General features: G+C 39.6%; 1 protein-coding gene across 1 annotated transcript; it reads right to left on the bottom strand.

The window, feature by feature from the left end:
- Nucleotides 1–284: 284 nt before the first annotated feature.
- Mrgprx2 (MAS related GPR family member X2) lies at nt 285–1,184 on the bottom strand. Its single transcript, XM_027410573.2, has one exon. It carries the CDS (start codon nt 1,182–1,184, stop codon nt 285–287), a length of 900 nt encoding a protein of 299 aa, XP_027266374.1.
- Nucleotides 1,185–12,853: the final 11,669 nt, after the last annotated feature.

Here is a 12,853-nt window from a genome sequence, read left to right on the forward strand (position 1 = left end):
TTTCAATAGTGGTCAACAGAGCTCCTGGACCCCAGAGAGTTTCCAAGGAGTTCCACCAAAAGGAGATGAGGAAGCCCTGACTAAAACAGTTCAAGAAATGCTGCAGTCAGTATTTGTATAACAAGTCCAGCATCAATCAACTTCTACAAGATTGACTACTTTCCCAACTGATTTAACCTTGGGTCATCAACTAAACATAGTTATAAAAAAATGTCATGAACTGATAAGGACAAAGTTGTTTCTCAATGCTATTTCTGCCTGATCCAAACAGATCTCAAGATCTGCTAGACTGTTTTCATTTCTCTAGATCTTCCTGAAGAACCACCTTCTCCACATTCTTCCTCTTCAGGGGTGTCCTGCATGGCTCTCTGCAGAAGTAGCTTGAGAGCCCTCCATTGGAACCTACGATGCCTAATGGAGCCAACAAGGAAGTAAATGATGGGATTGGCACAGCTGTTAACACAGGAGAGAAATATTGTCACTGAATAAAAATCATAAAGCACAACATAATTAAAATTTTCAATCCATTCTAAGAGAAATTGGTAGATCCCATAGGGCAGACCAAAGAGCAGGAAGACCAGCACTGTACATACAATGGTTACATACAGCCTGGTCACAGGAATCCTGTGTGAGCCACAAAAGATAGTAACCAATAAGGCCAGACTGGACCCCAAGAGAACCACAAATAAAAAAATTAACCATGCAGCAGTGATGAAATCAAATGTCTGACACCAACCATGGTCAACACTATGAAATAAGAAGCCACATTCATTCCCTTCCAAGAGGCTCAGCAGTAGTGACAAGATCCAAAGGCCAGTACATATGATAACAGATGTGTGCCTTGGCCGTTGGCAGCGATACCAGATGGGCCACATGACAGACAGGCTTCGTTCAGTGCTAATGGCGCTGAGCATGCTCAGGCCACAAAGATAAGTAAAGTTTAACAGCACAAAAGAAAACAGAGGAATGTCAATGGTCTTGAAGTAGAAGATGTCCAAGATAATATGAAGGCAATGTACAATTTGAAAGCAGAGAAAGAGGAAGTCAGCCCCAGCCAGGTTAAGGATGTAGACAGAGAAGACACTCCTATGCATGTGGAAGCCCAGAAGCCACAGCACTATGGCATTTCCAACCAGTCCAACCAGGGCAATGATAGGGGAAAGGGTAATCATGGTACAGGACATGGCGCTACAAAGTGGAATTCCAGTGTTGTTTTTTCCATCCAGTGCTGTGATGTTAGTCCCCCAGTCTGAGATGTTTATATTCACTCTTAGGAGCTCTCCACTAGTATTCCTGGAAAGAAAAACAAGATATGAGCACATGCTGTATCCTCTAATTCTCAGGCCCAATATGCTCTGAGTGAATGACTGACCTGGTTCATAAAGAAGTGAATCAGGATTGTAGAGATTGAGTAAGTTATAAAAAACAACATTTTTGAAGATTTCATTTAAATACAGTTTGTATTTATTTGGGTTATCTACAACCCATGTCCTGTACTGATATGAGAGTAGTTAGCAGCCCCAGTAGAGACACTCAGTGTCTTGGGCTGTGTCAGAAAGAAATAGAACTGTGAACCCAAATTTCTTCTATCCTAACACTGGTTCTTCTCTGGTACAGGAACTTGCAAGCCAGAATCATGAGCAACAGCTGCTCTCAGTCCTGGAAGAGAGGCTATCAAATGGGAAAATATTGAAATCATGAATGAGAGTCATGAGGTCAATGGCATATCTCATTAAGACCAGTATAAAAAGAACCAGACCAGCAGCTAATATGAATCAGTCTCCATATCAGATTTGAAACTAGAAATCCTTTGAGGACATCAGGAACTTTTCTGTTGCCTGCTGCTACATCACAAGTGTCTGTCTCTCTATTGAGACACAGTGAGAAATTGAGACTTTTCATGGAAAAATTAATGATTTACTCATAAACCCAACAGTAGCTACAAATTTAAATTAAATGTTTTTGCAAATATTTTTATTTTTTATAAATTTTTATTTAATTTAGAAACAATCTTATTTTACATATAAATCCCAATTCCCTTTCTCTCTCATCATCCCATGCCTCCCACTCACCCTCCCCACCCAAACCCCCATCCACTCCCCAGGGAGGGAGAGGCCTTCCATGGGGGATCTTCATAGTCGGTCCCATCATTTGAGGCAGGGCCTAGGCCCTCCCCTGTGTATCTAGGCTGAGAGAGTATCCCTCCATTGGAAATTGGCTCCCAAAGTCCATTTGTGTCTTTGCAAATAATTTAGATCAAGTTAGTACCACAAAACACATAGAAAAGGATGAAAATATTGTTGCTGAGGGTTCTGTCGTGGAAACTTCTAGTGTTTGGTTTGAAAGAATGGCTTGTGCTACAAGATGGCTAATGATGGCCTTGGTCATTCCCCAACCCAGAAATGTCAAAAATGACTATATTGGTGACCTAGAACAATTTCAGCCCAGAATTTAGCCATTGCTTTTAGATTAACTGAACTTCGAACACTCTTGAAGAATTAAAAGGGAAATTTGCAGAAAGAGAAAAAGAAAGAAGTGACAACTGTGTTAAATAGAGGCCACTATGACACAGAAACATCTGCAGGGGTAGACAGCGTGTAATAGAAACCATCTACCAGGCATGGTAGTTATTTTTGGAAAACCAGCTCTAGAGGCTGGACCATGTATAGTTCATTGAATTTAAGAACAATCTAAGCTACATAGTGAGCTCCAGAAAAGCCTGGGCTGAAGGAAAAGAAAGAAACAAAAAAGAAAGGGAGGGATGGAGGAAAGTAAGAAGGAACAAAGGAAAGAATGAAGGAAAGAGGAAAGGAAGGAGGGAGAAAGGGAAGAAAGGAGGGAGGGAGGGAGGGACGGAGGGACGGAGGGAGAGAGGGAGGGAGGGAGAGAGGGAGGGAGGGAGGGAGGGAGAGAGGGAGGAAGGGAGGGAAAGAGAGAAGATCACAACTTTGGAGACCTCTGAAACTCAAATTAGAAAGCAATCCCCAGTATCCTTTGGCAAAGGATGGGTCTAAGATACAGAGTAAAGCACAAAAGACTAATTCCATGATGTTATAGCATTAAGGATTTTCTTTGATCTGTGAAAATATAGGGACATTCCAACAACGGAGGCATTCCGAATGGACATCAATAAGAAAGAACCTATATAACAAAATATAGTGACAAATGTCAAGAGTAGCTGACACATAACAGATGCTGATGTTAAAGGATGCAGGAGTATGTGCCATTTTACCCACAAATTAAAACCTATCAGCAAAATAACAAGAGTTCTGTGAAAACATCTTAGAACTGGAAAAGCACTGAAAGATAATGTTCCACACCCTCAGAGAATATATAACTGCCAATCAATTTTCACACCCAACCTGACAGAAACCACTCTCCATTTTTACACCCTCTTATGACTAACTTAGTTACCCAGCTAGATACCCCATCTTGGTCTTCTCTGTAGGGACTGACACCAAACAATGTTCCTTTGGGATTCCTCCAAAGTATGTAGTCCAAGACCAACCTGGAGACTCCAAAATGGTGGTCAAAAACTTAAACCAAAGATATAATCAAGAACCAAACTCCAGATGCACAGGTCCCATCATAAAATGAAAACAATATGAAAAATAAAAGTAATATGTCTCTGCTAAAGATCATGAATCCTATAGCATGTATATAGGGAGTACAATTTAGATGAAGCTCAAGACATGGGAATCAAAAAAAAGAAAAACAATTAAAAGCATACTCAGGAGTTCAAAGAATTCAAAGAGAATTTGAATAAACACCTGAATAAACTTAAAGAAGACACTGAAGTAAAACCAACCCACTAGTCAGCTATACATAGAGCAGAAGACTGCTGTTTAGAAAACATAAAGACTCAAAGAGGAAAAGAAGCAACACAATCAAGGAATGGACTATACATTTGAACACACAAATCCCCAAAGAATAAATATGAATATCTGCTACCATTTTCAGAAATGTCAATGCCAGTGGCCATAAGGAAAATTCAAATTGATGCTGCTTTGAGATTCCCAAGCTGAATGGCAATCATCAAAAAGCCAAAAAGAAAACCAATAAATTCTGATGAAGAAATAGAGAAAGAGTATCACTCATTTACTATTGTTGGTGAGAATGCAAACTGAAACTTTCACTATAGAAATCGGTATGGTGATTCCTAATAAAATGAGATATAACTGTTATGGCAAGTATACTGGATAGTTTCATGTCAACTTGACACAAGGTAGAGTCATACGAGAGGAAGGAGCCTCTACTGAGAAAATTTCACCATAATATCAGGCTGGACACAAGCGTATAGGGTATTTTTCTTAATTAGTGATTGATGGGGAAGGGCCCAATTCATGGTGGGTGGTGCCATCTCTTAGCTAGTGGTTCTGGGTTCTATAACAAAGCAGGTTGGGCAAGCCATAGGAGCTATCAAGTAAGCAGTCTTGCTCTATAGTCTCTGCATCAGCTCCTGCATCCAGGTTCCTATCCTGCTTTACTTCCTGTCTTCACTTTCTCTGATAATGAAATGTGATGTGGAAGCATAAGATGAATTAACCCTGTCTTCCCCAAGTTGTTTTAATCATGGTGTGTCCTCACAATAGTGATTTTTAACTAAGACAGTACTTGACTATACATGCCTTGTCATATAACCTAATGACTTTACACGCTACTAAAAATAATCCATTATCCAGGTTCATTGCTGCCATTCTATTCACAATAACTAGAATAGGGAATCAGCCTAGATGTCCATCAACTGATGGGTAGACAATGAAATGTTGTACATATATAGAGTTGGACTAATTCAGCTGTAAAGAAAAATTATATTGTGAAATTATCATGCAAATGGGTGGGACTGGAATAAATTGAGGGAGAAACCCAGGAATGACAAAAAGGCGATTTCCCTACATTCTGCACCATAGGTGGATCCTAGTTTCAAATCTCTAATTTTGTGTGATCTACTTGAGTTAACTGTGGGAGCCAGGACAATAAAAAGGTCTTTGGAAAGAGATGCCTTAATGGTAGCAAAAGATTGAAATGAAGGAAATTTGAAAGTACAAAAAGGAATATGGGATAGAAAGAGAAGATTTGTAGAGAAATAGCTAAATAAAGATAGATAAAGAGGGTTAATCAAAATGAAGGGCATAGAGAGATCTAATATCTTATAACTAAACTTTAAAACATTATTTTTGAAAAAGAGGGTTTCCTGGAGAAAGCTGCTTTGAGAAGCCATGGGTTGTTGAACAACATAACCTGCCAGACATAACATAACTCTTTTTGAGTTATTAGTCATGGAGTCTCCAAGGCCCCCAAAAGAATACAAACTCTTTTCATTTCTTCTGCTTTTTTCCCATCATATGTACATGATCAGATCCTATTGCTGATAACAGCCCACCCCTTGACTGTACAATCACACAAAACAAGGTAGTACCAAGGTGGAATCTTCCTCCCTGCTAGAGCTAGCCTTCACAAACCCAGCAGGTGTTATGCATGCTCCTGTAGGACAAATCACATCTATCATCTTGCCAGCTATGAATCCTGCAATCTATGAGATCAACCTGCCTGGTCAGAAGTACACAGTTATGCAATAGTAACAGTATGGTTATGGGAGGAACTAACTGTTTTCTGATTGGATTTGAAGCCCACTCCATATGAAAGAATACTTGCCTACTGCTGAAAATTAGGTGAAAAACACAAGATTGGGGACATCATATGTCCTATAGTGAAACTGAATTCAGTTGTTGAACTAAATTGACAATATGGAGGGGTTCTGTGAAAGTTATGTTTATACACATTATGGATACTACACTCAGCCTTAATGAGATAAGCTTCTCTTTGAAGCCAATGGTCATAAAAGAAAAGAATCATGCAGTACAAGGTACTGAGATTAGGTAAAGGTTGTATTTCACCTCTAAGAAAGTCATTTATACTATTTCCTAAAGCTCAGGTAACATTGCAGAAGGAAGAGCAGAAAGAATGTAAGAGCAGGAAGGAGAACTTCAAAATGACATCTGCTCAATAAGAAATGGTCACACCAGTCACAGACTCAGAGCAGTTGGGAATGTACACATGGATTCTACACAAATATATTCCAGTCAACAGGCAGGTGTGGATGAAGAATGGATTCTGGAAGGACTACCACTCCCAGCTGAATAATTAACTTACAACTGATTCAAGGAGAGGAGAAATAATTTCCTTCAATCAGTGATCCATAAGTTAACAAACCAGGTGCCAATAGGTAATTCAAATCACCAAACAGGTGTATAGACTAAATGTTTCAAAACAAAAGTAAAATCATGGTCTCAAAAAGGAATGAGAGTGGGAGATCAACAGAAAAGGGAAAAATAGTTGAGAGAATTGAGGAAAGTAATCAGAGTACATTCTATGCATAAATAAAAAGATCAAAGAACAGGTCAACACTCAGCCCTCTATCCTGCAGCAGGCACCCAAGCCTCAGGTGAGTCTGGGCTCTGCTTGTGCCCCCCAACATCCCCCATCAACCCATGCTCGCTTCTTCCTGAACCACCCCCCACAAGAGTGGACCTGTCCAGATCAGAAGGCCCACCCTGAGTCTGGAAACACCTCACCCCTGTCCACAATCCGCCCTCTGTCCTGCGGTGGGCACCTGAGCATCAGGTGAGTCTCTGCTCCCCAACCACCCCCATCAACCCTTACTAGCTTGTGCCTGAGCCAACCCGGGCAAGAGTAGACATACCCAGACCCAGAGGGCCCACCCTGAATCTGGATACACACCACCCTTGTCCAACCATCACCCTATGACATCCGGATGCCACCAGAGACTGAGCCCTCTGCCTGCCACTGGAGAGAGGGAGAGACCCGACCTGCCACTGGAAGAAGGGATGGGAAGAAGACAGAGTAAGAACACACTCAGCAACAGAAAAACCAATATGACACCACCAGAATCTAGGGACTCCACTCCAGCAAGTTCTGAAAAGCCCAACCCAGAGGATGAAGAAGAAAATTATCTTAGGAAGATGACAGAGACCTTTAAAGAGGAAAAAGAAAATCCCTTAAAGAAATAGAAGAAAAATAAGCAAAAAAAATGTCATGAAAGGGAGGAAAAGACAAACCAAAATATTCAAGAAGTAAACAAATCTCTTAAAGAATCTAAAGGAAGCCATGAAAAAACAACAAAACAAGTTAAGAAGCACTTGAAACAGTTCAAGGCATGAAAGCTGAAATAGAAACAATAAAGAAAACATAGAATGAAGGGATGCTGGAAATAGAAAGGCTGGATAAATGATCAGGAACTAAAGATGTGAGTATAACCAATAGAATCCAAGAGATGGAAGAGAGAATCTCAATTGTTGAAGGCTCACTAGAGGATATACAGTCATTGACCAAAGAAAATCTCAAGTCCAACAAATCCCTAACACAAAATATCCAGGAAATATGGGACACCATGAAAAGGCCGAACCTAAGAATAGAAGAAACTGAAGAAATACAGTTCAAAGCTACAGAAAACATATTCAACAAAATCATAGAGGAAAACTTCCCCAACCTACAGAAGGATATGCCTATGAAAGTACAATAAACCTACAGAACACCAGACTGGACCACAAAAAGAAGTCTCCTCGAAATATAATAATCAAAACACTAAACCTACAGAATAAAGAGAAAATATTAAGAGCAGCAAAGAGAAAAGGCCAAGTAACATATAAAGGCAGACCTATCAGAATCACACCCAACTTCTCAGTGGAAACTTTGAAAGCCAGTAGGTCCTGGATAGATATCCTACAAACACTAAGGGAGCATGGATACCAACCCAGAGTACTGTACCCAGCAAATCACTGTAGATGGAGAAAACAAGATATTCCATGACAAAACCAGACTTAAACAATACATATACACAAATCCAACACTGCAGAAAGTTCTAGAAGGAAAACTCCAACCCAATGAAGAAAACTACACTCACAAAAACATAGGCAATAGATAATCCAATTTTACCAAACATGAAAAGAAACAGGAGGGTGAAATCCACACACAATGACACCACCAAAATAAATCCCAAAGAAACAAGAACTAACAATCAATGGACATTAATATCCATCGATGTCAACGGTCTTAACCTGCCCATAAAAAGATACAGGCTAACAGAATGGATATGAAGACAGAATCCATACTTCTGCTGTATACAAGAAACACACCTCAACTTCAAAGACAGGTGTTACCTCAGAGTAAAGGGTTGGGAAAGGTTTTCCAATCAAATGGGCTCAAGAAACAAGCTGGTATAGCAATCCTAATATCTACCAAATTAGACTTTAAATGAAAATCAATTAAAAGAAATGAAGAAGAAAGGAATTTCATGCTCATCACAGGAAAAGTCCATCAAGATGAAGTCTCAATCCTGAACATCTATGCCCCAAATATGAAGGCATCCACATGTGTAAAAGAAACATTACTGAAGCTCAAACCACACATAAAACCACACACACTTATAGTAAAAGACTTCAACACCCCGCTTTCACCACTAGACAGGACCACCACAAAGAAACAAAGGATATAACAAAAGTTATGACCCAACTGGTTTTACCAGATATCTATAGAACATTCCATCCAAACACAAAAGTGTATATACCTTCTTCCCAGCACCACATGGCACCTGCTCAAAAATGATTGCATAGTTGGCAAGAAAGCAAACCTCCACAGGAAAAAAAAATGAAATAACTCCCGTATCTTATCAGATTACCATGCATTAAAGCTAGAATTCAACAGCAATAGAAATTGCAGAAACCCTACAAACTCAGGGAAATTGAGTAACACCCAATTACGCCATTCCTGGTTTGAGGAAGAAATAAAAAAATAAATTAAAGACTTCCTAGAATTTAATGAGAATGTAGACACAACATACCCAAACTTACGGGACACTCTGAAAACAATGCAAAGAGGAAAGTTCATAGCGCTAAGTGCCCACATGAAGAAACTGGAGAAAAGTCACAATAGAGATTTGACAGAACAACTGAAACACTTAGAACAAAAGGAAGCAAACTCACCTAGGAGTAGAAGCCAGGAAATAATCAAACTAAGGGCTCAAATCAATAGTAGAAACTAGGAAAACATTACAAAGAATCAATGAAACAAAGAGTTCATTCTTTGAGAAGATCAACAAAAATAGACAAAACTCTATCCAAACTAACCAAAAGGAGGAGAGAGCATGCTAATTAACAAAATCAGAAAAGAAAAAGGGGGATATAACAACAGACACTGAGGAAATCCAGAGAATGATCAGGTCATACTTTGAAAACCTGTACTCCACAAAATTCGAAAATCTAAAGGAAACAGACAATTTTCTGGGTAGATATCACTTACCAAAATTAAATCAAAAACAAATAAGCAATTTAAATCGACTGATAACCCCCAATGAAATAGAAGCAGTCAGAAAAAGCCTCCCAACCAAAAAAAGCCCAGGGCCAGATGGCTTCACTGCAGAATTCTACCAGAAATTCAAACAAGAGCTAAGACCAGTACTCATCAAATTGATCCACATAATAGAAGCTGAAGGGACATTGCCAAACTCTTTTTACGAGGTTACAATCACTTTGATTCAAAAGCCACACAAAGATATAACTAAAAAAGAGAACTACAGACCAATATCCCTCATGAACATCGATGCAAAAATACTCAACAAAATATTGGTGAATCGAATCCAAGAAAACTTCAGAAAAATCATCCACTATGATCAAGTAGGCTTCATCCCAGGGATGCAACGATGGTTCAACATATGAAAATCAATGTAATCCACAATATAAACAAAATGAAAAAGAAAAACCACATGATCATCTCACTAAATGCTGAAAATGTCTCTGACAAAATCCAACATCCCTTTATGATAAAGATCTTGGAGAGAACGGGAATAACAGGAACATATCTAAAAATATTAAAATCAAAATACACAAAGCCAACAGCCAACATCAAACTAAATGGAAAGAAACTCAAAGTGATTCCTCTAAAATCAGGAACAAGACAAGGCTGTCCACTCTCTCCAAATCTCTTCAATATTGTACTTGAAGTTCTAGCTAGAGCAATAAGACAAGAAAAGGAGATCAAGTGGATAAAAATTAGAAAGGAAGAAGTAAAACTTTCACTATTTGCAGATGATATGATAGTCTATATAAGAGATGTGAAAAACTCTATCAGGGAACTCCTACAGCTGATAAACAACTTCAGCAATGTAGCAGGATACAAAATTAACTCAAAAAATCAGTATCCCTACTAAATACAGATGATAAACACAATGAGAAAGAAATCAGAGAAACATCACCCTTCACAATATCCACAAGCAACATAAAATATCTTGAGGTAACACTAACCAAAAAGTGAAAGACCTGTACAGTAAGAACATTGAGTCTTTAAAGAAAGAAATTAAAGAAGATACCAGAAAATGGAAAAACCTCCCATGCTCTTGGATAGGTAGGATCAACATAGTAAAAATGGCAATCTTGCCAAAAGCAAGCTACAAATTCAATGCAATCCCCATCCAAATCCCATCACAGTTCTTCACAGACCTTGAAAGAACAATACCCAACTTTTTATGGAAAAAACTCAGGATAGCCAAAAGAACTCTGTACAATAAAGGAACTTCTGGAGGCATCACCATCCTTGACTTCAAGCTCTATTATAGAGCCATAGTCCTGAAAACAGGTTGGTTCTGACATAAAAGTAGACAAAAAGACCAATGGAATCAAATTGAAAACCCTGATATTAATCCACACACCTATGAACACCTGATTTTTGACAAAGATGATAAATCTATACAATGGAAAAAAGAAAGCATCTTCAACAAATGGTGCTGGCACAACTTGATTCAGACATACAAATGATTGCAGATAGAACCATATCTATCACCATGCACAAAACTTAAGTGCAAATGGATCAAAGATCTCAACATAAATCCAGGCACACAGAACCTCCTAGAAGAGAAAGTGGGAGATATCCTTGAACGAATTGGTACAGGAGACTGTTTCCTGAACATAACACCAATAGCACAGACATTGAGATCTACGATTAATAAATGGGACCTCCTGAAACTGAGAAGCTTCTGTAAGGCAAAGGACAGTCAGTAAAACAAAACGACAGCCCACAGAATGTGAAAAGATCTTCCCTAACCCCACATCTGACAGAGAGCTAATACCTAAAAATATCCCATGAACTCAAGAAGTTAGCCACCAAAATACCAAACAATGAAATTTAAAAGTGGGTGCAGAACTAAACAGAGAATACTCTACAGAGGAATCTGAAATGGCTGAAAGACACTTAAGAAAGTGCTCAAAATCCTTAGCCATCAGGGAAATGAAAATCAAAGCAACTCTGAGATACCATCTTACACCAGCCAGAATGGCTAAAATCAAAAGCACAAATGACAATGCTGGAGAGAATGTGGAGAAAAAGCAACACTCCTTCATTGCTGGTGGGAATGCAAACTTGTAAGACCACTTTGGAAATCAGTAGGGCAGTTTCTCAGGAAAATGGGAATCAGTCTACCTCAAGATCCAGCAATTCATCTCTTGGGCATATATGCAAAGAATGCACATTCACACAACAAGGACATATATTCAACTATGTTCATAGCACTATTGTTTGTAATAGCCAGAACCTGGAAGCAACCTAGATGCCCCTCAACTGAAGAATGGACAGAGAAAATGTGGTACAATTACACAATGGCGTACTACTCATTGGAAAAAAAACAATAGAGTTTTTAAATTCACAAAAATGGACAGAACTAGAAGAAACCATCCTGAGTGAGGTAACCCAATTACAAAAAGACAAACATGGTATGTACTCACTCATATATGAATTTTAGACATAGAGCAAAGTATTATCAGCCTCTTCACCAAAGAACTAGGAAACAAGAAGGACTCTAAGGGCAAAATACATGGACCCCAGAGAATGGAAAGGGGCAGGCTCTCATGAGCTAATTTGGAGCATGAGGGTAGGGGAGAGGGAGCTGCCAGAATGAAAGGAGGAGAAGAGGAGAGAAGAGGAGGAAATGGAGGAGCAGGAAGGTTGAGTTGGGGGAAGAATAAAGGAGAGCAGCATGAGAGATACCATAACAGACGGAGCCATTATAGGTTCGAATAGAGATCTGGCACTAGGGAGATTTCCAGAGATCTACAAGGATGACACCAACTGACAATCTAGGCAATGTTGGAGAGTCTACCCTAAATGCTCTTACCCTATAATGAGACTGATGACTACTTTATATGCCATCCTATAGCCCTCATCCAATGGCTGATTGAAGCAGAGGCAGACACCCACAACTAAACACTGAACTGAACTCTGGAACCCAGTTGCAAAGAGGGAGAAGTGAGAGCAAAGAGGTCGGGACTAGGCAGGTGAAACCCACAGAAACAGCTGACCTTAACAAGGGGGAGAGCATGGACCCTAGACTGATGTCTGTGAGGCCAGCATGGAAATGATCCATACCTCTGAAAGTAGATTTCAATGAGGAGACCTCGCTACTCTTTGGGGCCCCTGGTAATGGATCAGTATTTATCCCTGGCTTAAGAAGGGACCTTGGGAGCCCATCCCAATGGAGAGATGCTCTCTTAGTCTGGACACATGATGGGGGCCTAGGCCCTGCCCAGGATTATATGGCAGACATTGGGGATCCTCCTTAGAGGTCCTTACCCTCCCTGGGGAGCAGAAGGGGGATGATGTGAGGGGCTGGTGAGGGCTTGGAGGGAGGGGAGGGAGAGTTAGAAGGGATTGATCTGTGAAGCAGCCTTGTTTCTAATTTGAACTAATAAAAAAAGTAATCTCTTGGGGAAAAAAAAGAAAGAAATTTTTTAGAAAGCTCCATACTACATGATATTTTGGGGGAAGGATTGGAAATGGGTTCAACACC

Source organism: Cricetulus griseus, chromosome 3 (genome assembly GCF_003668045.3).
Source record: "Cricetulus griseus strain 17A/GY chromosome 3, alternate assembly CriGri-PICRH-1.0, whole genome shotgun sequence".
Classification (NCBI taxonomy): domain Eukaryota; kingdom Metazoa; phylum Chordata; class Mammalia; order Rodentia; family Cricetidae; genus Cricetulus; species Cricetulus griseus.